Source organism: Gavia stellata, chromosome 10 (assembly GCF_030936135.1).
Source record: "Gavia stellata isolate bGavSte3 chromosome 10, bGavSte3.hap2, whole genome shotgun sequence".
Lineage (NCBI taxonomy): Eukaryota > Metazoa > Chordata > Aves > Gaviiformes > Gaviidae > Gavia > Gavia stellata.
In genome coordinates this window covers 5,114,114-5,141,310 of record NC_082603.1, presented here as the reverse complement: position 1 = coordinate 5,141,310, position 27,197 = coordinate 5,114,114, and the positions used below count along the sequence as shown (strand labels likewise).

At 55.3% G+C, this 27,197-nt stretch overlaps 1 protein-coding gene across 1 annotated transcript in view; it reads left to right on the top strand.

Moving 5' to 3' along the window:
• The window catches only part of ASTN1 (astrotactin 1), a 48,063-nt gene extending 35,877 nt beyond the window's left edge, over window positions 1–12,186 (top strand). The window contains exons 9-22 of the mRNA XM_059821594.1: window positions 389–463; window positions 934–1,071; window positions 1,451–1,601; window positions 2,328–2,494; window positions 2,692–2,886; window positions 3,210–3,337; window positions 5,622–5,726; window positions 5,901–6,089; window positions 9,171–9,439; window positions 9,692–9,825; window positions 10,499–10,650; window positions 10,997–11,132; window positions 11,263–11,363; window positions 11,999–12,186. Coding sequence (XP_059677577.1) covers window positions 389–463; window positions 934–1,071; window positions 1,451–1,601; window positions 2,328–2,494; window positions 2,692–2,886; window positions 3,210–3,337; window positions 5,622–5,726; window positions 5,901–6,089; window positions 9,171–9,439; window positions 9,692–9,825; window positions 10,499–10,650; window positions 10,997–11,132; window positions 11,263–11,363; window positions 11,999–12,186 — 2,128 coding nt within the window. The remainder of the gene's footprint in view (window positions 1–388; window positions 464–933; window positions 1,072–1,450; window positions 1,602–2,327; window positions 2,495–2,691; window positions 2,887–3,209; window positions 3,338–5,621; window positions 5,727–5,900; window positions 6,090–9,170; window positions 9,440–9,691; window positions 9,826–10,498; window positions 10,651–10,996; window positions 11,133–11,262; window positions 11,364–11,998) is intronic.
• Window positions 12,187–27,197: the final 15,011 nt, after the last annotated feature.

The window sequence follows — 27,197 nt, the reverse complement described above, 5'->3', positions numbered from 1 at the left end:
GTTTGATGGCTGTGACGCAAATCCCTAAAATGGGAGCTGGGCAGGTGGTACCTGGGCGTGCAGAAGCGTGAGGCTCACAGATGCCAGGCGGGCGGGGGGAACGGGAGTGTGCCGTACCCCAAAATGAAGGATGTGATATGCCACTGACCCATTGGTGGGTTGGGGCTGGGGTGAGGAGCTGATGTTGCAGGAACCCCAAAATTAAGATCTTGGATATGGGGCTATTTATATCACCTTTTATATATCACCTTGTCCTGGCTTGGTTTGAGCTCACTCATCCCAGGACAGCTCTGCACATGAGCTGGGGGCTAAGTGGGGGAAGCGTTTAGGGCAGTGAGGGGCGGTGGGGGCATCATGCTGGCATGAAGCTCCTGGGTTTCTCTTCCAGGCCTTGGCCATACACCATCTTCCAGCGCGGCTTCGACTTGGTGCTGGGCGAGCAGCCGTCCGACAAGATTTTTCGGTAAGCGGTAAAGGCAACCTGGTCAGCACATTTTGGGGCTCAAAAATGTGACTCAGGGCATACGGGCAGGCTGGTCCCCCAGCAGGGAGGGCTGAGCATGGCTGTCCTGTGCCTCCTCCTGGGGACATGCAAGCATGGCTGGGAAGGTCCTACCACCACTGCCATGTGGGCTTGCTGGATGCCCAGCAGCTGGTTCCTCCTCTTCATCCATGATGAGAGCAAAGTTTAGGCTCTGAAGGAGGACTTCTACTGAAAACAGAAGTGTCTGTCTTTTTTTTTTTTTTTAATTACCTAAATTACATGTGCTTTTTGGGGTCATTTGGGTGCATTCAGAGGAGCCACCCCACTTTACCCTGCCCATCTGCCTTTGCTCAGGCAGGGAGGAGGTTCAAGGGCTTGGTTTTGGGTAGAGGCAGCCCTCCAGGCTCAGCATTTCCCTCCATGCCAGCCTTTGCTGCTCTCCCTGCCAGGTTTACCTACACGCTGGGGGAAGGCATGTGGCTGCCGCTGAGCAAGAGCTTTGTCATCCCGCCAGCCGAGCTGGCCATCAACCCCTCGGCCAAGTGCAAGACGGATATGACGGTGATGGAGGACGCGGTGGAGGTCAGGTAGGTGCGATGGCAGGGTGAAGGCGTTTAGGAGGCGTTTCAGCAAATAAACTGGTGGTGCGTCCCTGGAGCAAGGGGAGCAACCCAAAGCACATGGGGGTTGATGAGAGCTGTGACCCCCCACCCCACATTTTACAGGTGGAGTTAGTACATCCATTAACCTGCCCCTCTTTTGTGCCTGCAAAGCTGAGCCTTTGGAGGTAGCTCTCATCATCTCAGTAGCTCCTGCATCCCTCTAAAAGCTTGGCTGCCGTTCAGTTTGCTGTCAGCCTGAGGGAAACCTGAGCTCCAGAAAAACCCACGCAGCAGCCGCGGTCGTGCATGTGTTCGCCCCGTCTCATCGGAGCAGTGATACACCTCCTCCTCCTCCTCCTTGCAGGGAAGAGCTGATGACCTCCTCCTCCTTCGACAGCCTGGAGGTCCTCCTTGACTCTTTCGGCCCCGTACGCGACTGCTCCCGGGACAACGGTGGCTGCAGCAAGAACTTCCGCTGTATCTCAGACCGCAAGCTGGACTCGACGGGCTGCGTGGTGCGTGGCCCCCCAGGGACCTCCAAATCTCCTTCGGTGTGAGCAAGGAGAGGGAGGGCGGAAGGGGAAGGGCTGCATCCTTCCTCTCTTCCCACCACCTCGGGATGGATATCTTGGGGTTGGTTTTGCAGTGGGAAGAGATCTTTTTGGGCTGGCAGCTCCTCTGTCCCTGCCCTTGCTGCATGCGTGCATGAGGGAGCGAGAGCCCATTAGCTTGCTGGCTCTCCAGGAGGTCCCACATCACTCACACATGTCCCCTGTCACCATCGCAGCTGCTTTGCTGTGCAGGGAAAGAGTGTGCCCCAAAACAGAGGGTTCATGGGGCTGGGGCATCCTGCTGCGATGCCACCAGAGCTGGACATTGGGGTGGGGAGGCTGTAAGCATGGGGCAGACAGTGGGTTTGGAAAGGGCAGCATTGCTTTGGCAGTCACGGGAGCTGGGTGCTGGTGAGGGGGGTTGGTGCCAGCACATTGGCTTGGCGGGGGGTGGCTTGGGGGGCTCCCACCCCAGTGGCTGCACTCCCCAGCACTGCAAAGGGGCTTCAGGGCAGGAGGAGTATCTGCAGCTGTGGGCGGTGTTGCCGCCGTCCGTCCCGCAGCCCCGGAGCATCTCTCAGGTTGCGATTTCCAATGGCGAGTGATGCTGGAGCCCTCCCCTCTGCCTCAGCCCCAGGGCCAGATTTCTTCCTCGGGGGCTTCACCTCTTGCTTCCCCCACCCCTGTCAGTGCCCGACGGGACTGAGCCCCATGAAGGATGGCACAGGCTGCTACGACCGTCACGTCGGTGTGGACTGCTCGGATGGCTTCAACGGGGGCTGTGAGCAGCTGTGCCTGCAGCAGATGGTCCCCCTGCCCGAGGACCCCCTGCTCTACAACATCCTCATGTTCTGCGGGTGAGTGACCCATCACCACCCCCACCACGGGGACACCCCCGAGGTGCTGCTGTACCTTGCCGCTGCCACCCTGAGCTTGTAGGGTTGGGAGGGAGGGTCTCCTCTGTTCCCAGTGTCCCTGCTGAGGTGGCCTGGTGGCCCCAGTCCCCACTGGTGGGGGGTTGCAGTTGATGGTGGACCCTGTGCTGGCTTCCCAGGTGCATCGAGGACTACAAGCTGGGCACGGATGGGCGGTCGTGCCAGCTCATCTCTGAGTCATGTCCTGAGGGGGGGGACTGCGGCGAGCCCCGCGAGCTGCCCATGAACCAGACACTCTTTGGGGAGATCTTCTATGGCTACAACAATCACTCCAAGGACGTGGCCGCGGGGCAGGTGCTCAAAGGGACTTTCAGGTGAGTTGGGGACGTGGGGAGGTGACCCCAGCAGGGTCAGACCTTGCCATCCTCTCCAAGAAGGTATGGGAAGCAGCCTGGGTCTGGACCTTCGCAGACTGCCTGGTCCACCCACATCTGGCCAAGTTTGCAGGAGATGGAGGGGCTGGTGGGGAGGGCGCATTTGAAGCTTTCCATCGAGAGTAGACATCTTTGTATTCTGTGCCCAAAGGAAAGGCTTGGTGCCAGGTGGCTTTTTGGGATGGGCCACCGACTGGCAGGGATGATCCCAGGCAGTTCCCCTGTCCTCCAGCCCTGCCCTCCTCTCTGCAATTAACTTCCAGGCAGAACAACTTCGCCCGGGGCCTGGAGCAGCAGCTGCCAGATGGGCTGGTGGTGGCCACGGTGCCCCTGGAGAACCAGTGCCAAGAGGAGCTCTCCGACCCCACGCCCGACCCTGAGTTCCTCACGGGTGAGTGAGTCCGGCCAGACCCGCGCCTCTCCCAGTGGGGCAGCTGCCGGCATGCCCGGCTTCGGCACCTAACGCTCCCAGGGGATATATCTACCATGGGATATATCTAGTCTGGCTTTAGCATGCCACGTTCACCTGCAGCAGCAGCAGCGGTAAGAGGAAGGTATTAAAAATGAAGGAGAGGAAGAGGCTGTAAATTAATTGTGTGGCATAAAAGCTCAAGCGTCCATTGGGTATTTGGGGTATTTGCAAAAAGGAATTTTTTTTTTTATTCAAGGCAAAAAAGATTTCCAAATACCTTTCGTTTGATTTCCAAATCAGAAACCCTTTGCTGGTGTAACAAAGCATCAAAAACCTGCCGCAACCAAACCAAAATGTTTTGGTTTGTCCTGCCAGAGCATTGTGGGCCATGAGTGATAGGGTTATCATGGATTCCTAGACAACCTTCAAGGATTTACCTTTCTTCCAGCAAGTTGTCAGCACCCCCAAATAGCTTTTGTTTCCTTGGTGCTTGTTGCTGTTGTCTGAAATGGCCAAGGACACCGGGCAGCTACTAAATGGATGTGCAGAGTAAGGTGTTTTGGAAGGTGTCTGCAGGGTGGTCTCATATGAGACCTTGTGCATTTGCTTCATGTGGCAGAGCTCCCAGGGGGGCTTTGGAGAGCACCCGTGGGCTGCACCCAGGGTTTGATGGGTGCTGGTTGCGCTGACAGGGTGCATGGCAATGAAGGTGTGTGTGCAGGCAGATGCAGGCAGGGAAGAGGGTGCCGGCAGGTTCCGGCAGGGCTGAGCTATCCCAAGAGAGCTGTGTTGGTGGGTCATCCCTGCAGCCATGGGGATGCTCAGCCCTGCCTGGAGGTGCACCTGCCTTCCCATGGGGCTCTGCTGCCCTTGACATGGTTACATGGATGGAAGGAAGGCACTGCCACTGCGGCCTCAGCATCACGGCAGGATCGGTGGGATTGGGACTCCGCTGGCAATTATGCTGGGGAGGTAGAAGCCAGTAAATTATCTTATTCATTTCCTACTGCTCTGCTGGCTCTTTGTGGCTGATTAAGGCAAAAAAAAAAAAAAAGAAAAGAAGTAAAATCTTCTCTGCTTGTCAGTAAGCAGATCTGGATATTGCTGTGAATACACTAGAGGCAGAGCTGCTGAGTAAGGAAGGGCTGTTTTTGCATAAACACTTTGCAGGGAAGAGCAAGGCTTTGAAGCTGTTGGTAGCAGCCAGCACCGAAGGGATAGGCACTGGAAGGCAAAGGATATTATCCTCCTTATCCTCCACCTGCGTTTCTTGTTACGGGGTGGGGGATGCCCGTTGTTATCCTCCTGAACTCCTGCTGTGTGGCTGTTTAGCAGCAGAGTTTGCTGCTTCGCTGCCGAGCAGAGGCACGCGGTGTTGGCTGTACAGCAGCGGAACGGCGACGGAGGAGGTGGCTGTGCCCCGGCATCCTGCTGCAGCACACCACGGGATGCTCTGGTCACCAAAATCAGAGCCATAAGCACCCTTTAATTGACTTTCTGGGGCTTTGTCCAGGCTTGGTGGCCACTCCGTCCCTCTGCTCATGGAAGCTGAGCTGCTATGTGCCTTGGCTCATGCCTTGGGCAGGACGAAGTGGCTGCCCAGCCCTGGTATCCCTGAATTTCTGGCTCCCATAACACACAGTTAAATGGCTGGAGAACGGGTTGTCTTTGCCTGAAGAGGGAGAAACCCCAGGTCCTGCTCAGCTCCAGCGTTGCCATAACGTCCCGAGGGAGTGGGAGCATCAGCAGGCATGTGGTTTCCCCTGTATGCGTGTGTCCTGCTTGGCTCAGTCCTGGCCGAAAGGGACCCCGGGGCCTCTTGGTTGACTGCACCCAGGCACACGTGGCGTGACAGTGACCGTTCCCAGGCCTGCAAACAGCTCGTTAAAAAGCGCAGCTCTCATTAGTGAAATAATTAGCACACCTGGGTATGTCTTGGGAGCGGACGCCAGGAAGGAGGCAGGAGGGGATGCAGGAGGAGGCTCGTTATCTTCCAACGTAGAGCCCTGGACGGCAGGATGAAAAGAGGCCACATGTTTTCCTTCAAAGCCGTAGCTTTAATTGGCGGGGAGCAGCTGACCCTCAGCTCTGAATGCCTCGCCACCTCCCTGGGGGGACATGGTGTGTGCACAGTCCTTTCCCCCAGCTTCTTCCCACCCCGCTGGCTGCGTTGCCCCAGGCATGGCACGAGGGGCTGCAGCCATCCCCACGGCGAGGCTTCCCTGGGCAGTGGCGCTGAGCCCCCGTGTCCTTTCTCCCGCAGGGATGGTGAACTTCAGCGAGGTGTCCGGGTACCCCCTCTTGCAGCACTGGAAGGTGCAGTCCATCATGTATCACGTCCGGCTCAACCAGCTGACCATCTCCCAGTGTAAGCGTGTGGGGCTGGGTGGAAGAAGGGAAAAAGGGGTGGCAAGAGGACACACAGCCTTCTTCCGGCAGGTGGTGGGCTCAGAGTTTGGTTGCCCATCGCAAGCGTGTTGGAGGGGTGGCAAGGGCTCGGGGTCCCCTGGGGTTTGAGCATCTTTTCCTGTTTCCTCCCCAGCCTTCAGCAATGCACTCCACTCTCTGGATGGGGCCACCTCCCGTGGAGATTTCGTGGCGCTGCTGGATCAGTTCGGCAACCACTACATCCAAGAGGCAGTGTATGGCTTTGAGGAGTCCTGCTCCATCTGGTATCCCAACAGGCAGGTCCAGCGGCAGCTCTGGCTGGAGTACGAGGACATCAGCAAAGGTAGGAGCCGCGTTTGTCCCCAGGAAGGGTCCCCAAAGCCACCCCATGGGAGTGGGAAGCTGGGTTTGCTTTCAGCATAGCAGGAAAAGTGCTCAGCCCATGTCAGGGCTGCATCCCATCTCATCTTCTTATTTACACCCCGCTCTTGCACCCTCTGAAGCTGGCCGAAGGAGTCCCATGGACTGCAGCAGGCGTTAGTCCCGGCTAGAAGGGAAGATAAATACCCACATCCCCAGGGAGATGAAAGATGAATGCACTAATCCCACCAAACCGTCCTGCCTGATTCTGGACTTAACTGTTATTTGTCTTTAATCCTGTTCCTTCCTTCCTTTTGTCTCCGCCATATCTGCTCTCTTCCACTTGCATCCCGCGGCCAGACTTTTCTCCCTCTAATGTGCTTTCTTTTCCCAGGCTGTCAGCACAGTGCTTTTAATGTCTGGAGCCCAGTTATGAACTGGGAGGTTCACCATGGTGCAGAGGGCATCCGGCACTGCTGCATCCCCTCCGGAGCCCTCGCTGTAGCAAGGTGCGACGGTTCCCCAGTGGAAGAGGTTTTGCAAGCGGGCGATGGCTGGTTTGGACACGAGCTTTCCAAAAGCAGAGGGAGCCTAACGCCTGCCTGCTGCTGGCTTTCACCAGGACCACAGCATCTCCTCTTGTGCCAGACTTTGCAAAGCTGCCTGCAGGCATTTTGCTGCCTGTGCTGGGGACGTTGGGTTGCACCATCCAGGCTTGGGCAGCAAGCAAAAGCCAGTTCCCAAGCCCAGACATGGGGGATGCTGAGCGGAGCTGCTGCTTTTTAGGTGACTTTGGTTTGTTGCCCCTTGCCCAGAAGCTCCCGGGTGCAGGCAGCGTGAGCTTGGAGCTCACAGGCACCGTGACGGCCGCATCATTTCCACCATGAAGCTTCATAATTCTGAGTACTGGCACCAGCCTACGGTGCTGCTCTTGCTGTGCCCTGGCCGCGGAGACATTTGTTTTCTCTCCAGGACTCTTGTGTAGGAAAGGTTCTTTCTGAGCCTGAGTCTGGATCCTGTGGGCTCAGACCTCCTGGAGCCTGGACTTCTTCCCAAGCCCACCTGCAAGAGTACAGACCCGTTGCTGTTTTGCTGTGGGCTGTCTCCAGATGTAGCATCTTTTGATTGCAAGTACTTTTTTTTTTCTCCTGCAATTTCCTCCTCTTTGATTTTCCTGCTTGGAGGCTTTTCAGGTCTGGCAGTCTCTTTCCACCCACAATATCACATTTCGGTTTCGCTCTGGCACCTGCCACTTTCCCCTTCTTTGCTTTTTGTTTGCAAACGTCAGGAGCTGGGTATCGATTGAGAAATTGCAAGAGACAAATCATTCCCTGGCTCCTCTGCTTTCCCTCGGCGCCTGCTAAGCTGCAATTCACAGCCAGCCCAAAGCGATCCATTTCCAGCTTGCTGGGGGAGCGGAGCAATGCTCTTGTACCCCAGGTCTTGTTTAACAGCCTTGTTTTCTTTGCGGGAGTCTCAAGGATAGGCTAGCACTGGCCCATTTCTCAGCAAACCCTTGCAATAGGAAGATCTTCCTATTGAGCCGGCAGCTCCCCGCAGCAGCCAGCCCGTACCAAGCCACTGCCAGCGATGCCCTGAGCCTGGGCATCCTTCAGCTTCCTCCAACCCCACCAACCATCATCAATGGTCCCTCTGGGCCCCTCTTTCTTTGGTGTAGAGCCAGGGACATCCTTTGGCAGGGATTTTGGGTCAAAAGCACCGTTCCCTTGCACGGCAAGGCTCACGGCGGCAGGGCGATGCTAGCCAGGGCACAGCAGTGATGGGCAGATCCTACCTTCTTGACTGCTCTGCCAGGACTTTTCCCCTTGTGTCAAAATATTTCCAGGTATGGGAGTGCTGGAGAAAAGCCCACCAAGTGCAGGGTCTGGCTTGCTGCCCCGTGCGGCAGGGCCACGGAGGCACCCGGCATCAGGCACCTTTGCACGGAGCTGGGAAAAGCATAGACCGTGCTAATGCTTTCCTGCTGCAAATCTTTTTTCCGAGCCTGTTGGGTTGCAGGGTTGCCTGAGGTTTGGCAGGGTAGATATTCCCCCGCGTGCACAGGGCAGAGGGTAAACGAACCTTCAGTCTCGTCACAGTCCGGCTGGGGGTCTGCGGTCCCGATGAACCTATCTCTGCCTCCATCTCACTATTTTCTTTTGCTTCGTGATGGTGCTTCAAAAGCTAAGCCCTTAGGGAGAGACCCTATTTCCTTGCCCAGCTGTAACTTTGCCCACCTCCATGGTGCCCCATGACAGTGCGAAGAGACAAGAGGATCCAGGCTTGAGCCAGCTCCCGAAAGGGAACTGCTTCCCATCTCCCTTCCCCTGCCTGGGGACCGAGTGCAGGAGCGATGGAGGGGCTGGAGAGGGACTTGGTAGCTTTCTAGCCATCTTGGGAGCTTTCTGTGAGGCACCGTGAGGCACTGGCAAGTCTTCCCTGCTCATTCTGAGCTCTTCAGTGCTTCCTGCTGCAGACCTTGGGCGGGGGGACACTGGGTCAGCATCGTTGCTGTGCACCCTGGTCTGACACTCATCCTCTCTGGTCTCCAACATGCTCTGTCACATCAGCTTTGATGGGGGACCTTGGGAACCGAGGGAGTCGAGCGAAGAAATCAGCTGTTGGTCCAGGAGGGCTTTTGCAGCGGGGTGGTTTGGCAGGGGGCTTTGGTAGGGTGTCAGCTTGGGCTGAAGGTGCCCAGGCAGGTCCTTCATGAGTCTCCAGCCACATGAAGGGGGCTCCCTCTCGTGGGCACCTGCTGCAAGGGTGGTCCGTCCCAGTGCCAGGCAGAGGGCTGGGACGGGGGAAACTGAGGCACGGGGAGACACAAGGATCTGCAATAGCAGAGGCCAGGGTGGACTTTTCAGTCCTGATTCCTCCTGTGAAGACCAGTGAGCATTTCATCCCTACAGAGCAAATGGGGAGCTCTTAAGGATACGGGGGGTGGGTGTTTCTGGGCAGCACTGCCTCTCTCCTGGGTGGAAGGCAGGGCTCTACCCCCCTCACAGCCCCTTACTGATGGCTCAGAGCCCACCTTGGTGCCCCTCTTTTCCCCCTTTCCCAGGCAACTCCCCCTCAGATGAGTCAGAGGAGCGTGAGCGGGACCCCAAGGTGCTCACCTTCCCCGAGTACATCGCCAGCCTCTCCGAGTCGGGCACCAAGCGCATGGCAGCTGGCGTGCGGATGGAGTGCCAGAGCCGCGGGCGCTGCCCATCCTCCTGCCCGCTCTGCCACGTCGCCTCCAGTCCCGACGTGCCGGCTGAGCCCATCCTGCTGGAGGTCACCAAAGCGGCCCCCATCTACGAGCTGGTCACCAACAACCAGACCCAGCGGGTGAGGACCCACTGGCTGGGGGTGGTGGGGTGGGCATGGGGGGTGGCAGGGCAGCATCGGTATGGTCTTTGCAGGCAGCTTGCCCTGGTAGCATCATGTGAAGTCATGGCAGCCCTTGCCCATTTGCCGGCCCTGCTTTCCAGGGTGGATGGACCATGCTGAACCCACTGCAGGATGGATGAGCGCTGACTCAGGTGGTGGTGGGATGGGAGCTCACCCACCCAGTGCTCACCCCCTTCTCCTCTCTCCCAGCTCTTGCAGGAGGCCACCATGAGCTCGCTGTGGTGCTCGGGCAGCGGGGACGTCATCGAGGACTGGTGCCGCTGCGACTCGAGTGCCTTTGGGGCTGATGGGCTGCCCACCTGCGCACCTCTCCCGCACCCCATGTAGGTCTCCATGTGTGCCCAGCCTGGCCCCTTTGTGCGGTGGGTCTGGGAGGAGGCGGCGATGGCCAACGGCGCGGTGGCAGGAGGTGATGGGGCTGGGGTGGCTTTACAGGACAGGTCTGCAAGTGGGTGGGGGACCTGGAAATCAGGCAGAGTTGCAATGTCTTTTCTAAATTCAGCTGAGGACTGGGGAGCTGTTTTTGGATCCATCCTGGTAGAGCAACCCCAGGGAAGGAGTCCTTTGTGCCAGCATGCCCAGAGCCAGAAGGAGTAGGAGAGAGGGAGTTACTTCTCTCCTGAGGTTACTCTCTCCTGTGGGTTAATGGCTTTGAAGCCTTTTTGCTGTGAGGGAGTAATGCAAAACCAGTCCCTACATAACACCTTACAGAAACCCACTCATTTCTGGTGCGTTTGCATGTGGTCTGCACAGCAGAGTGAGTGGCACTAGCAAACACACTTATTTTGCACCAGCCATGGGGACTGGCTGGAGAGGTTGTCCTCAGCATCTGTCCCATACTATGTGCCTCAGCCTGGCATTTTTGCTGCCTTTTTAAGGCACAGAGGAGCAGCAAGGTGGTGATAGGCATGGGTGAGGGCAAGCACGGGTGGGTGGTGGGGACGGCCGGCACACCTTGCCCTCCCGAGATGCTGACCGGCTGACATTGCCCCCCAGCCTGCGGCTCTCCACCGTTCACGAGCCCAGCAGCACACTGGTGGTGCTGGAGTGGGGGCACTCAGAGCCCCCCATCGGGGTGCAGATCGTCGACTACCTCCTCCGTCAAGAGAAAGTCACCGACAGAATGGACCACTCCAAGGTGGAGACAGGTGAGTGGGGACTCCACTGGTTCTCTCTGGGGAGGGTGGGATGGAGATGTTGGAGGAGAGCCTCTCTCTCCCTCTTCGCAAGGGGATGCTGCAACATATCCAGTATCCTGTGGAAGAGAAAGCAGCCCCTCTCCTGCCCACCATGCTGCAGAAGTGGCAGCTCCACACCCTCGTGATGAGCCTTGCTGGAAAAGCAATGGGTCCATCTCTGCACCAACCTCATGCATGAGCCTTGGTTCCCCTCGGCACCAGGCAGCGTGGTAGCGAGCACAGACCTCAGCAGCTCTGCGCAGCCCCAGGGACACCTGTGCCATCACCCGTGGCGCGTCCTCCCCTCTCTCCCTAGAGACGGTGCTGAGCTTTGTGGACGACATCATCTCCGGCGCCAAGTCACCCTGTGCCATGCCGGCCCAAGTGCCCGACAGGCTCTCCTCCACCATCTCCCTCATCGTTCGCTGCCTGGAGCCCGACACCACTTACATGTGAGTCACCTCCCCCATGCCATGCCCGTGCCAGCGCCATCGCCCTGACCGTGGTGCTCCTGCCTGATGCTGCTCGTGTTTGCCTGAGGTCTTGCAAGTCCAGAGCTTCACCTTTTTCCTTCTCGGCCAGGTTCACGCTTTGGGGAGTTGATAACACAGGAAGACGCTCCAGGTCCAGTGATGTGACAGTCAAGACCCCCTGCCCTGTGGTAGACGATGTGAAAGCTCAAGGTGAGATGGAGGGACCTGCTGGACTGTGATGCTTGGGACCAGCAACAGGGAGTGCCCCCTTCCAGCATGTTCCTGCACACGTCTCGTGCCCTGGCTGTAATATCTCCTTCACCCATGGTGGCCCAGGTGCTGCCATGTGGTGTTGAGAGTTGGTGTGGAGGGCAGCAGGAGGCACACATCCTCTCCGCAAGCAAATGCAGCGGCACTCTGTGCTGGTGGAGGGGTGGGAGGATGGGTGGAGGGGCAGGCATTCAGGACATACTGAAATAGCCAAGAAGACCCACCTGTCCTGCCCAGAAAGCAACTGGTAGTGTAGGTGGTGGCTGTGCTCAAGAAACCCCAATTGTGTGCCTTCTCGTAAATAAATGGTATTTTGCTAATAGTACCTGATGACACCACCCGTTTCTTTTCCGAATTGGACCAAACTATGGGAACCTAACCTGGACTGAGTCCGGGTGATGCTATCTACTCTGTTGCTTCTCCATTGGGACCTTGTCTTGATATGATGTAAATCATAACTCAGGGGACAAATCTTGGCTCTGGTCTTGGTTTCCCTAGAGCTGAGCTTTAGCCTGGTGGGCTTTGTTCATGCCTTTCCTTGCATCACACTGAATACCCTCTGTCCTTCTGCCCAGAAATAGCAGACAAGATCTATAACCTCTTCAACGGCTACACCAGTGGCAAGGAGCAACAAACAGCCTACAACACTCTGCTGGACCTGGGTTCCCCCAGCCTGCACCGAGTCCTTTACCACTACAATCAGCACTATGAGAGCTTTGGGGAGTTCACCTGGCGCTGTGAAGATGAGCTGGGGCCCAGGTAGGCTCGGGAGCTGGGTTGCCTAGGCAGGCAGGCCTGCCCACCAACAGGCTTATCCCTTCTAGATGTTGGTCACCAGGAAGGTGGCTCTCTGCCCAGTCTCACGAATTTTTTTGATGGTAGAGCTTAGAGTCTCACGGTAGGGTTCCTGTTTTGCTGGATGCTGTGCATATGTTTGGGGTCCAGCCATCTCCCTTGAAGAACCATAAACATAGGACAAGGTGGAAGGCGGTAGACCGTTGTCAACCCATCATCTTTGTCCATCCCTCCAACCCTATACTGCCTCTGGAGTTTTGCCTAGTCTGTTCATGCTGTGCAGGGTGGGAAGGGGATGGGATTCTCTTTTTCCCTCAGTAGCTGCTGCCACAAGCAAAAAGGCAGAAGGTCTTGGAAAAATAATGCATCTTTGAGGAATGGAGGTTGTTGCGGGTGAGAAGGGGAGGGAGTGTGGTCAAAGTGTGTTGCTAGAGAAGGACCCTGGGCATTGATGGAGGGAAGATGGTGCAAGGAGGTGGTTGTACCTTCAAGCCTGCTGGAGAAGGTGACACAGAAGAGCTTGGTTGTGGAAGCTGCTGGAGGAAGTGCGTGCAAACACACATACATGTGTTGGGCCATGCCAAGGTCAGACTTGGCTTTCCTCCTTTTCCTGGGCTTTGGCTTGAGTTGAATGCGTCTCTGTGTGTTGAACTCACTGTCACTCATGGTCCAAAGCAGGCAGTGGATTGACCTTGGGTCTGAACTGCACATGTACCCTCCCTTTTGAACCATGTCTGTGGTTGTGGGGGGTGATCTCAGGGACGCGAGTGTTTTTGGTGCCCAGGCAGTGCTGAGCTGCTACGGCAGGTTTTAGAGGAGGTTGCCTGAGCTCTTTCTGGCTGAAACAGTCCCTTCATGCCTGAGTGAGCACCATGTCCTCTCCCCGGGCTCCCCCAGGTCACTGCAGACCCTCCAGCTGCCTGGGGATGGGATGCGTTGTGCCCCAGGCTTGCGGAGGCAGTCAGATGTTCCCTTCTCCCCATGTCCTTCGACATCTGCTTTTGGCTGCATGATTTCCCAGTAACGTGCATGTTTCCAGTCAGTTTAGCAAGCTGGGCTGGGAGATTGTGTGGGCTGCAGTGGTGTTTCATAGCATCTGGCCTCCAAAGAACCAGAGCCTTGAGCCCATCCCGAAATCAGGATTACTTCAAACGTACGTCAGCAACAGCTCTTATCTATGAAATGCATGGCCTCCACCTTACCGCCTGCCCCATACTTCCTCTTGCTGGTCTCACCACTAGCTGTCTTCCAGCCCTGCTTCCTCAGGTGATCACCTGTGGATTTCTAGCAGAGGATTGGAGATCCTCTGCATACCTTCTCTGTCCTCCAAACCTCTGCTAGGCGCTCAGAAAGACTCAGCAAATAGCTGGTGGCTGTCTTGCACTTAGTGTCTTAGGCATGTCTCCTAGTTCAGCTTTGGTGGGCAACTCCTAAAAGATCCTCCACGCCCTGGGACAAACCTGGGGTCTCTCCTCTTTCCCATTTTCCCATTTACGTTCTAAGAAATGTGAGCTCTTTGAGGGACAGCCTCAAAGCTCAGTAGCGACATCCAGAGCGTGGAGTCTTGTTAAGGCTGAGGCTCCCACCAGCTCCTCTGCCCAGGGTTGCTTCATTCCCATGAGACTGAGTGGGATCAGCAGGCTGGGACTTACGTCTCACCTTCGTCTTGAGCCCAGCTGCGGTGATGCTGCTCTGTGTCCATTTCCAGATGTGAAATTCAGCCTCAGTTTGCACAGACCATCTGACATCTGTTGTGATGGTTTGCATGAGGAGTGCATAAAATTCCTTACGTGACAGACTGGAGTCATCGCACAGCCGCTGCCATCGCCGAGGCTGAGCATTGTCGCTGCTGCTCGCTGCTTCAGTGAGGAGACCAAGGACCAGCCAGAACATGGGGTAGAAGCTGCCTCCTCGAGCCCCACAAGGCAGAGGTGCATTGGCACGGAGCATCCGAAATGCCACTGAATTGCCCAAATGTTACCATTTGCTGCGTGAATCTATGAGCCAGAGGGTTAATTCCACCCTCTGGAAATGCTGGAGCGCTTAGGATGGGATGACGCAAGTTGCTGATGAAGTGTTTGCAGCTCGCGCTACTTGGAAAGAGACATTTAGGCAGCTGCAGTGGGTTCTGGTGATGACAAATCTTGGAAAGCAGACCTCCTGTTTGATCGTCTGCGAGGGCGAAGCATCCAGACTGGTGGTGACAGGACAAATCACTTGCAGATGACATTATTTAGCCAGCAGACAGAGTGTTTGTTTAACTGTTGCTGATGCTCCTTTGAAGTCCTGGATGTGGACCCACGCGACTGACTCGACCATGTCCCTCCTCCTCCACGTGGCCATGCCGCCTTCTGGCTCCGCTCGTTTGGGTTGCGCTCGCCTCCCTTCTCGGTGACGCTGGCCACTGGACCGAAGGAAGCAAGGGTGTGTGCAGATAACTTCTCTGGGGTTACGAAAGCGAGTCGCTCCCTCCCAGTCCGAGAAGGGCTGCAGAGAGCCCTGGACTTTGCATAAGGAGAAGAAATGGAGGAAAAGGCAAGTCATTTTCTAGCAAGTACTAAGTGAAGTAGGATGTGATGCAAAGCCTGGTGAAGTCTGGTGGTGTCTATGGGCTTTGAGCCAAAATCTGTAGGATCATATTCAACGTCCCTGTTAGGGTATCTCCAACGCTGGAGGAGGAGAGGCAGTCGTGGCACCTTGCCTAGGTGTCTAGATGCAGGGACCAAGACAAGTGAGAGGTTGGCTACCTTCTCATGGCTGGAAGACCTGGCCAGCTTGGGTGGCTGTATCTCCAGAGTCAGCACGATGCTAAGCACCTTCACCTCTCTGCTGTGCTCTGGATGTGAGCCCCGGGGCTGCAGGTGTCACGTGGCTGCAGAGCTGGACAACCTCTCAGTGGCTCCAGACTGGCCCCTTGGAGCTGCAGCCACCTCCGTGATGGACCTCTTAAGGGTTTCTTCTCCAGGAAAGCCAAGGTTGGCACTGGCTGGGCCTGTGGTAAGCTAATTCCTCTCCAAGCAGCTCTCCCATGGTGCACCTGACCTGGAGGAAGGTGTGGAGGGGCTGTGGATGTTCCTCCATGGTTGGTACACATACCCTTGAGCTGTCAAACCAGCCACAACACAGCCATGTGCTCCACACACAACCCCTGCTTATCCAAATAAGAATATGACAAAGAGGGTTTTTTTCCCTAGTATCATGATTTGTCCCTCCACTGTCTGTTCTGTGCTGAACAGATGCTGAGTTAAAGCTACCAAGGGGATGTATCTTCTCTTCCCTGTCTATACTAACGCACCAACTTGACCTTGAAGCTCGCTAGGAAACTTATCCCAGCTCTTGAGACACTTAAACTTTCATCTGGCTCTCCAGGCGCATGCGGTACTCACCTTCAAGACACTTCATTTGAATCCATTATCTCCACATTTGCCAGATTCCCTGGAGATCACCCAAAGTGCTAGACAAGTTTAAAATGAACGTAACGTATTTTATCTGAACAAACTGTTTTTCTTGATAAAAGCATTAGAAGTACAATTTTAAGAGGAAAAATGTGAAAAGAAGAGAACACAATTTATGTCATATTTGGCCAGGATCCTCTGCGCTCTTCCAATATCTCATCCAACATGAGGGGTTGGTAATTTAGCACTTCCTTGCTACCAGAAGCCCACAGCGAGGCTATGTTGCCCTGGGGGTGCTGCATGTCCATCTTCTGCTGAAGATGGATTCCTCCTGGCCTTTTCTCCTGGTTTCCTTGGCTGGCTTGCGGCTCTTTACGAAGTGCTACTGCCGTGACCTGCCTTTCCTTGTTTTGCTCTCTGCAATTGGAAGACGCAAAATGCATGTGCAAAGAACTGGGGAGCTCCGTCACATCCCCTGCTCTGTCAGAGCTTTTTGGATCAAACCTATGTGGTATGCCTCAGTATATTCCTTCTGGTTTCCACACTGTCCTGTGGGACACGTTTTCTAATGAGGATGATAATTTTTATTTCACCTTCAGCCTTCCATACAGACCCCCACAAGCCAGGCTTGATATTTTGAGTGCGTTTTTTTTCCTTTATCTCCTTCATGCTCAGTGGTGTCACGGCATGCTGGCTCCCAATATTGTGCATTTCTTCTCCATCTCATCCCCCTCAGCTATGTGATGGCAGGGGAGTAATGCTCCCTGCGTGCCCGCCTGTTCCCTGCCCTTCCTGCCATGTCACTGGAGGTGTCCTCCAGGTCCTCCAGAACCAAGCCATGAGTGAGCAGCACAGTTCTCAAACACGCAACACGTGCACTTCATGGAGAGGACACATGTGGTGACACTGGGCTGGCCACACACGTCATGCCTGACCCCTTTCAGCAGTTCTGTCCACTGCCTGCAGTGCTATTGGCTCCCACCTTCCCATCCTGTTATATTTGGGGTCCAGTAGCTGCAGCAGTGACTGGTGATGCCATTTGAGTCGTTGGTGATGTCCATCCCAAGGGTTGTTGGGGGTTTCACAGCTACACCCATGACTGTCCCCTCACTAAACCCTCAGCAAACCTGGCCTTGTTGTGGGGATGATCACAGAATCACAGAATCACTAAGGTTGGAAAAGACCTCTAAGATCATCAAATCCAACCATATGATATGGGGTGGAAGAAGAAGGGGGGACAGGGCAGGGAAGTGTAAGGTGGGTTGCAAGACCAGTGCAGCAGGTCCAGCACCACTGTCGTGGCATGGGCATCTCTGACCCGGGTAGGGGCTGTTCTTGCGTGCATTTAGGCTTGCAGTGCTGCCACGGGGCTGGTGTGTCCCCTCAGCCCCACTGTCCCTCCTCGTCCTGGCAGCGTCAGGCTCCGCTCAGCTGGTCTCCACGCTGCCCAACTCCTGCGTTATCTCATCTCCCTTCAGGAGCCCCTGCGGTGTCCTTAACCGTCTTTACTTTTCTCTCCTCATACACTCATCCTGCCCTTCACGCCATCCCCCCATGGTGTCTCCATCACCCCTGCCGCTCCCTCGCTGTCCGTCCCCCCCGGCATCTCCCTTTGCCCGCCCTCGCTGCAGGAAGGCCGGCCTCATCCTCTCGCAGCTGGGGGACCTCAGCAGCTGGTGCAATGGCCTCCTGCAAGAGCCCAAGATCAGCCTCCAGCGCTCGTCCCTCAAGTACCTCGCCTGCCGCTACAGCGAGATCAAGCCCTATGGGCTCGACTGGTCGGAGCTCAGCCGGGACCTCAAGAAGACGTGCGAGGAGCAGACGCTGAGCGTCCTTTACAATGACTATGGTGACAAGGACTACTGAGGGTTGCGGGCGCCCACTCTCACGCTGGCCTTCCCACGGGTGTTTGTGAGGGTTTTATACACGGACCCATGCGGGGGGGAGGGTGTCGCTGATGTTTCTGGAGGCAAAAATTTGGACCGTGGAGCAAAAGCAGCTGCTCTGTGCAGGACTGACTCAGTATTAGTTTCTTCTTCGACTTGGCCAAAAGCCTTTCTAGTTAGAAGTCTTGTGGGACCCGGTTTTCTTGGTTTTGTTTTATTCATTTTGCCAAGAGGTTCCTCAGCATCGGTGTGAGGGCACAGCCCTCTTCTCATGCCCCATCCCTGCCCTGGCTGTGGGGACCGTCCCCAAGGGTGGGGGACAGCGGTCACGAGAGAAACACGGTGACACAGCCAAGATGGGAGAGCAGGTGATGCAGGGCTGGGAAAATGGAAGCAGGGCATGCAGGGCAGGTTGAGATGCTAATGGTTATGGCTGAGTGAGCAAAACAGCCACTGGATGGCCAAGAGGGTTGGGATTTTTTTTTTTTTTTTTTTTTTTGCAATTGTAAAGCATAAGGTCTGGATGAGGTCTGGCCGAGCGATGGTGCCGTTGCAGGGCTGGGCTGGCGTGGTGTCACCAGCTGGGGCGAGGCGAGAGGGGCATTGGTGAGCCCATCTCCTCAGGTTCTTCTCTCATGATCAAAGCCCATGTCTACTCCAAGATACAGAGTCCTCCAGAGGAAAGGCAGCTTGGCCTCAGGGCCAGTGGTCAGCAGGACATCATGAGCTTTCTTCTTGTGGGACCACATTCCTAGAAAGTCAACTTAAAAATCCCTTCCTTTTTTTTTTTTTTTTTTTTACCCACCACAATAAAGACTTTGAAGCAATGTCAAACTACTGCTCAGGAGAGCCCCAGCCAAGAGAGCAGCACCCAGACGGCACGGACGAGGCTGACTTCTGCACCAGCCGCCCTGTAGCTGTGGCGTAGTCCAGGCTCTGCATGGCGAGGGAGCAGGGTGTAGCATACCCCAGCGCGGCGGTGCAGGATGGTCCTGGAGGTCCTGGTCCCAGAGAGGGCTCGGTGACATGGCCTGGCGGGCAGGCTTCTGGGGGTGTTGCTTGCCCGTGTTTGGGCTCACATCTGCAGCTCTCACCGGTGATTTTTTTTTTTTTTAAACCAGAGAAGTGGGGTTGTCCTGGGACACTGGGCTTGGTTCAGAGCAAACTGTTCTCCAAAACCCTGTTACCACTGATGGTGTTGGAGGCAGCAAACAGCTTCCTTTTAGCTTCAGCTTCCAGCCTGGTTTGCAGGGGAGGCATCTCTGGACTTGCCAGCTGTGCACCTTTGATCTGGACAAGCCAGGAGACCTACAGTGGGATTTTTACGATGCCTCTTCAGAGACAAATTTCCTTTTCATTTTTTCAGTCTTGGCAGGAGCAATCTTCAGTCTGTCTCTTATGATTTTCTGCCTCATTCCTCCTCCTACCTGCCAAGGACACGGCTCGAATATTGGCGTGATGCTGAGAGGGAGGCGGCTGTGGTCCGCAGCCAGTCGCAGCCAACAGCGCTGCAATACATTATTTGCTCAACAGCAGTTTAGAATCTTCCTGCAGGACCACACAGTGCTTTGCTCTTCCCTTCTCGTGGGCAGACCTCTTCTCCAGGGGCAGCTGGCCTGGACCGGGGAGCTGCTGGGAGCAGCCACCGGCAGTCAGTATGACCTGGGCGTCCCCGTGTCGTTCCTGTAATGAATGCGTTGAGCAGGGGTCATCAGGCAAATGCCTGCTCTTTGCAAGAAGGAAGTCTACTGGATCCTTTTGGCTTTTTCTCACGTTTCTCCATATATTTTGATGTGCCTGATGCTGCCAAGGGCTTGCAGCTCAGAGCAAAACCAGCGCCATCTCCATGCACAGGTATACGTGGGCAGGTGATCCGTACTGAGCCATTGCTCCTTTTCCTTTCAGCCAGTGGCAGTCTTGGCCAAGACACTTTGGTTTATCCTCTTGCTTCTCCCAGCGGATGCTGAGACAACTTTTAACTTCCAGCCGGGCAGCCATCCAGGGATCGGCAAAGGGCACCTCCGCTCAACGCCTCAGAGGGATGCTTGAATGAAGGCTGCTCTGGCCCAGACGCAAGTTGGTTCCTCGCCAAGTAATACCACTTACGTGGCCTTTATATGAAATGCAGACTGTTTTCCTTTAGGTAGCAGACTCCTCTCTTTTATTGCTTACTAGGTGCAGCAGCAGGGATGGGAGCGGCGCAGTCTGCCAGCCACTCGCTGCGATGCTGCCAGGCAAACCCTGGACACCCCGTGCATTCACACCTGCCTAGGTTACGTTTTTGTCCAGCCCCAAGATTTGCACTGGGGCTCTGCAGATATTTCTGCTCTGCTTCTGCGCCCACATTTCAAAGACCTTGCGCGGTCAGCCAAAACCCTGCAGCATCAGCAGCCGGCTGGGCCGGACCCTGCTCCCCCAGCCCCAGGTTCCCTGTGGGCTGGGAGATGGACCACCCCGGAGGGCAAGGGGAAAGCCACCAGTCCAAGGTCCTTCGGCAGCACCCTTGCACAGCTGGAAGGGACTCGGCCTCCCCATCCCGTGACGGACCGCGCAGTCCGCTGGCGGGGCTGTCCTCCGGCTGGTTGACTGCTGCGGCGCTGCTGCACCCGCTGTGCCAGCAAGTCCTGCCGGCGTGGCACATCTGCAGAGCCATTTTCACCATGGCCCTGGCTTTGTGAAGGCTTCCTTCTTGGTTTCCTCATTCTGGCTTTGCAACTCAGAATTGTGCCCAAACTTGGATTTTCTTGCCAAAATCCCTCGATTAACACATGAGCCCATCTCAGACAAGCGCCAGCAGCCTGCCATGGGGCCCCAGACCGGAGGGACGGGGGGCTGCACCATGGCTGCAGACCTGGCCTTGGTGAGATGTGTCATGTGGGGCTTGCTCACCCAAAACAGCTGCGGGCAAGCCCCGAGGCATGCCCTTCCCTGCAGAGCTGACACCGTCCACGTCTGCCGTGGGGTCCTGCTGTTGGGTCTGCATGGTATTTTCTCTCTTGGACTCCTGGTTCTTCCCACTCTGCCAACCACACGAAAGCTGGAGAAGACACTGTTTTCCATCCACTTCTGCAACCTCCCTCACCCCCCTGCCCTCTCTTTTTCTTTTATTTCTGACTTAATCGAGCGATCATTTACCTGAGATGAACCTCTGGGTCGTTATCTTTTCTTTGCTGCACCCGTACCCCTGTAATAGCATTACTACCTTTTACTTGTTGTGGAGTTATTTAACATATAAAGATGGTTTGGTCCTTTTCTTTACAAAGATGGCTACAATTCATGTTCCTTGATGTTCTATTAAAACTCTAATGTGACGTTTTACTACTGTAGATTGAAAGTAGGGTGCTTTAGGGTGAGATAGTCACACAGCAAGAAACTCAAAACCCTTCCGGATTACTTAAAAAAAAATAAAAATAAGGTTTTAAACAACAGCAACAAAAAGTCATTGTAACACTATGTAAAACTCCAGATGATAATTTAGCTGACTATTAAACGGAGCTGTTAGTAATCCGTGGCTCTGGCAAAGTGGAGTGTTTGTTTGTAGTTTTGGTCCAGTTGATGTCATCTTTTGGTAGCTGATGAAACACTCCCAGCCTTTGAACTCGGGTGCGTCTTCACACGAGTTGAGCCTTACCCTGTCTGCCCACTGGGTTAGCCAAGTCCCAAACCACTCAGTACACACAGCCGGAGCCGTGTCCTGCACCTCGCCTCGCCTGCCTGCTCTGCTGGGCACGGGAAAGTGCGGATGCCTGCAGGCACCTTCAGGTTTTGGGGGGGAAGGCTGCATTTACATACCCTCCGTGAGGGGCTCTCAGTCCTTGCTTCGCAAACCTCCATGGATGCTGGGAATTTGAAAGCAGAGTCAAAAAAAAGCTCCTTTTAGTCTGTCTTTTAAGGGTATAAGGTGGATGAGATGATGCTGTCTGGTGGTCAGCCACCCCCTGAGAACTTCCTGGTCCATCTGGCAGACTTTTGACGGGCGACTAGCAGCATCAAGAACATTAAAGTCCTACAAAAGGTCCAAAAATCAGTGCCTGAGCAGAGGTGAGAGCTGCAAAGGATGCCTTAAAAGTCACTTACAGCGCAGCGTTGTGTCTAGCGCTCAGGCCATCAGCACTTCTAGTGGCTGGCCCCTTGGCCAAGCCCTGTATGTATTGCCACCCACCCTGCCAGATGGGTGGGAGACCCGGAGAGAGCTGGGGATTACTGCGGGTGGGCAGACAGGATGCCTGGGGGCACACGGTAGAGGGGGGATTTAGGGGCTATAGCGCACGAATCCATAGGAAACCAGACTTCATTACATCTCATGGAACAACTTGAATTTTTATTTTTTTTCTCTTCCCACTGCTAAATTGCAGGAAAATAAGCTAAAAATACACCCGATACTTTCCTTCTGCTATTTTCCATGCAGTTAAGTGCTGTGGCTGCCACCGGCTTATTGCACAATAACCCGTGGCTGTGGAACGAGACGTGAGGAGGAGGAGGAGGAGGAAGAGAAGGAGGAGGAGGAGAGGGGCCGCGTGGCAGTGAGGTGCGCAGTCGCAAGCCTGAGCTGCTGTGTAAGAAGGTCTCGGTGCGGCTGGCTCATCACACCTTCGCAATAGCAAAATCTCCTCGGGGGTCATCTGGCTGGCAAGCGATGGGGGTTTGGAGAAAGCCACCCTAAAAAGGAAGTGGACTGTAACGGATGCGTCACCAGCTGACACAAAATGGCAGCTTTTTAGGAAGGGTTTGGTAATGTGAGTGCATATTGGAAGGGTTGCTGTTGGCCAGCGGTCCCTATTCATCCTCCGAAAGCAGGTACCAGCAGGGATTTCTGCATTTCAGCGCATGCGTGGACAACGTGGCACCGCTGGAGCCCTCACACAAGGCACCGTGCCCCCCCCGCCCCGGTCCTGGTGGCTGCCCCATTTCTTAATGACTGACTGCGTGGTCTCCTCCATCGTAACAGCTGACAAAGCTTTTCAGATCCAGTTTGTTTTGCTGAAAGAGCCACCACCCTCCTCAACCGCATGTCCCCCTCGTCTTGGGGCACAGGGGTTGGCGTCTCTTGCCTTGAGGCTGGGTGTTTGGCAGAAAGGAGGGGATGGGATGGGAAAACAGCTCGTCACTTGGCTACGGCCATAGACAGCTGCCCTTTTTGATTTAAATGCAAGACCTTCAACTGAGGTTCTGGTTGCTTGGGGCTGTGGAGCCATCCTCTGTGGGAGCAACTCTAGCCCCCGGGGAAGTGCATGATTTGGGGAGCTTTGCCCCAGAGAGGACATCTGATGTCGCCAGGAGATGCTGTTCCTTCTCCAGGGAGCGATGAGAGAGTCTGTGCAAAGACCAGAAGTGAAGGAGAGGCTGGTGCGGAGCAAAGGGAGTCACGTGGCCATCAGAGATGGCTAGAAGAAGAGGGAGCAGGGTTTAAAGACATGAGGGAGTGGGCTTTAAAGGCATGACAAGGGAAATCAAAAATAATGAGGAGGGAGACTGAGGATGAGTTGACTGTCCCCAGCAGGAGCACACCCCCTTCAGCTTTTGGGCATCTCCGTCCCAGCCCTGACCCCCTGCACATGGTGCAAGGGCCAGCACTGGAGGCAACCCTGCCCGCATGCCCCTGTGCATCCCCAGCTGCTCCAGCGCAGGCAGCCAGAAGGACCGAGGGCTTGCCGGGGCCTTGCTTACTTCCAGCAGCAACACAAAACCAAAGCACCTCAGCTTGTTTCAGTCAGGGCTGGGGACATACGGCCCTGATTGCCAGTGATGGAAGGGCACTCTGGCCCTGGTGAGGAGGGAGGGCTGTGCAATGCACCCAGCTGCCCCATGGCTGGCGGGGGAAGATCCTTGTCCCCAGGTGCTCCCCACTCGCCCAGCTGCCAGGGAAGCACCGGGCACCCCATGTTAGGGGCTTTTCCTTCCATTTTCTCAGCCCATCACTCCTCTCCGGAGCCCTCGACGTGCTCACGTCAGCCCTGCTGGAGGAAATTTGGGATTTCATTGCTTTCTGTAGCCTTGGCATTGCCCCCCAGGGTCCAGCAGCCCCCCGGCCCCCGACCCACTGCAAGCGCTCGTGTTTTTCAGTCCTTTCCAATCTTTCCGCTTGCTCAGCCGTGACTCACCTTCTCCACCGCTTGCAAGAAAGGCGCGTGGCGAAGGAACAAGAAATAGCTCCTAGCACAGCTTTGGCCTTTTCAAACCCTGTGCTGAGCTGTGAAACAGCAAAGGGACTCCTTGAGGGACCATCTTGCCCCTGTCTGATGGGGGACAGGCTTGAAATGTCCCCAGACCTGGTCCGTTGGAAATGCATCCTGGATTTTGTTAGCTGCCATTTGTGCTTGCTTGTTCTGCTCTTGGAAACCAACCTGACTTTTTTTCGGGGCCTTTTATTTGCTCAGTTGAAACTGTCTTAAAAAAGGGGGGGGAAAAAATACCTATAAAGTATACTCAAAAAAACCTGAACAGTGGAAAAGGTAGCAGTGGGAAAAAGAAAAATCCTCTAATCCTCTTTCCCCAAAGTCTATAAAAAGCACTATTTCCTCCCAGTAAACCAGCCTGCAGGCCCTGAGAAAGCGACCACAGGGCAGGCTGGTCCTGTTGCAGATGTGGCCACCAGCTGTGGACACCTCGGACCATCGCAGCTTGGTGGCTCCGTACCCGGCACCATGGGAGACCTACCTGGCTGGGGGCCACTGGGAATTGGGAATTGCAACAGGGAAAGAATCCTAGGGGGAGAAGCTCCCTCCTCGTGCCACTGGCATGATAGCCTTCCAGCGTGGGGGGGTGGTGGGACTTTCAAACCTGGCCCAGATGCTCCAGGTGCCCCTGGTCAGGAGGGGATGCCCAGGTATGGCAAGGGACACGCAGGGCTGTGGCTGCAGCAGGCTCCACAGGACAGGCTGCTTCATCATATGCTGCAAATCCCTTTTTCCAGAGCACCAGAAACACTGATTTGGCCAACTAGGCAGAGTAGAGAAGCCTAAATCATGAGGGCCCCGTCGATGTCCCCTGCCTTGGTGACACGGGATGTCTGTGGGATTTGGGGCTGTCCATGGGAGGGGATTCAGCTGGTACTGTGGCGTCAGCTTGCCCTCGTCCCTCTCATGCTTCATGCTTCGTGCCGGTGGTGCACTGAAGCGGAGGTGGGTGACATGGGCTTACCACCATCCGATGGGGAGGCTGGAGCTGGCTGCCTGCGCACCGTGGGCTGCCACCCACCTTGTGCAGGGCTTTTTGGTGTTTCCCAGTCTGTATGTACAACACTTATCTGGTTGCTTAAAAAAAAAAAAAAAAATCAATCCCAAAATCTTTAAGCAACTTTTTTGATTGTCTTTGGTTTTAACTCTCTTGCTAGGATGCTCCTTCTCATGTCTCTCTGGCTCTGGCATGAGCCACCCTCTGCTTCCCATCCCCAGGGAATTAGCATGTGAAAAAACACAGACACATTTTCCCTACCTTTAAGGTGGGTTAATTACAAAAAGTGATCCACAGTGGACCAGTTTGTGGCATAAACAGCAGAAGACCATCTGCAAAAGTGTCCTCGCAGCTGGTGGCACAGCAAAAGCTGCCTGGGTGGCAGCCTTGAACAGGGGGAGCATTGGAGGGGGGGTGTGTGTGTCCCCAACCCAAAACCCAAAGGAGGTCTCCCACTGGGCTGGGACAGCACTGGGAGGGGGCTGGGAGAACCCATACTTGGGGGCAGAGGAGGGTATGTGGGACTAAGGGTGCTGGGAGCAGCCAAACCACCTCCCTCCCCCAGCCTGGCCCCCGCCTTGGGTGAAGCAAGGAGGAAAAAGAGGTGGAGGATGAGAAGATTATTTATTTTTCATAGATTTTTATAAAAAATAATTATCAAATACAAAAAAATAAAAATAGCAGCAGCCTCCGTTGTGAATCAAACCTTAAAGGGGACAAAAAAACCGCTCAGTGTCGCTATAGAACAATATTTCGGTATGTAGAAGCGATCTGTTCATGAGAAGCACAAATCTCCATCAGTCAAACCAGCACATCTGGGCCCCCACCCTGGTTCCCCTATCCATGGGGCAGGGCCCCTTCCCTGCACCCACTGGTGAGCAGGGATGAGCCATTGCTGAGACCAGGATTTTCATGCCAAAAGGGTAAAAATTTGGCATCGAAACACATAGGCGTCTAGGTAATACTGACACCAGGCAGGGAAGGGTTTGGCATCGCAAGATGCCAGGGCTTGAAATTCTCCCATCTCCCTCTGCGTGTCACCCTCATCCCACGTCCTGCTGTGCCCCCCACTCCTGCTGCGCCCAGACGCCTGAATTTCCCCTTCCCTGCGCTGGTGGAGGAGGATGGGCTGCCTACGTTGCACCTTCTGGGGGCCATCGGGGCCAGAAGGGTCTTAAAGGGCTTTTTTAAAAATTTCCTTGGGTTCTTTTGGGTCTTTTTTTATTGAAAAATGGATCGCTGTCAAAAAATTGCAGCTGTCGGCCAAACTGACAGTGTATTTGGGTGAAAAACCCCGGGTGTTGTCATCTGTGCATGATGTGAACAAAAATGTCGGTGTGTCCCTGCTGCAGGAGGAGACAGGGCCCATTGTCCCCCCCCTGCACCCCTGCCTAGGCCAGGGCACGCAGGAGGTGACCCGCCATGGGGCGATGGGCACACTTGGGATCAGGAAAGGGCTTGGAGAAGGATAAGGCATCTGCTGCCTGGACGCTGGTGGGATGTCCGGGTGTCTCTGCCCCTACTCCTGTCCTCCAGCCCAACATAACTTTAGGCGATGCCTGACAAAAAGGAGCGGGGGGAGCTAGCGAAAGCCAAAAGATGCCTTGAAAATCCCGGCTCTCTCCACACTGTGTCACCCTCTCTCCATCGCCCTTGTGCTGGAGAAACCTTGGCTTGGAGCCTGGCTCCACCAGCACAGGCCATGCGGGGAGGACGCAGCCGGGTAGCCTTGGGTTTCTTGGTCCCAGCCTGGGGCTGCACCAGGGCACACCGGCATGTCGTGCTCCTATTCTGTGGTCCCTTCTCTGCTCTCCTCTTTCTATCCATCTTCTTTGCCTCTTTGCAGAACAAAACCACCAGCGATAACCCCAGCTGGAGCCAGGCACCTTCCCTACCCACTGCCTCTATGGGGCTGGGTCTAGGCTGCCAAGCTGAGCTTCTGGGAATCAGCTATCGGGGGCAAAGTTTCTACCTGGGCTTCTTTGGGGCTAGAAGTGAATCTGAAGATTTTCACTTAGTGCCTACAGGAGCAAGAGACTTGTGAAAGTCAGCAACTGTAGGTCCACCGTGATGGGCTCGGCCACACAGACAGTCATAAGGAAAAATCTCAATGGGAAAAGATGGTGCTCAAAGCCTCCTGTCTCTCCTTGCATTACAGGGCCTGGACTCCTCCAAGATCTGCTGACAACACTGTTGAAGCTCATGTTTGGAAAGGAGACATGGGGAAGAAGAAAAGAAGGACCACCTCATCGTCCTTCATTCAGAGCATCACACAGCTACTCCGGGTTGCCCTCTACATCCCTCATCCAGTTGGGCGCACAATGCCCAGGGGAGCGAGGCAGAGCGGAACTGTTGTGTGTCTTTGCTCCTACTGACCACGCAGCGATCCCCATGGACACGTAACCCTTCCCAGAGGGCTCTGAAATAGCAGGTGACGTGTGGCTGCTGTGCCTTCTGGGGCGAGCAGTGCTCAACGAATCTGCCGTGCTCATCGGGGTGATGCAAGGGCACAGCAGCGCTTCTTC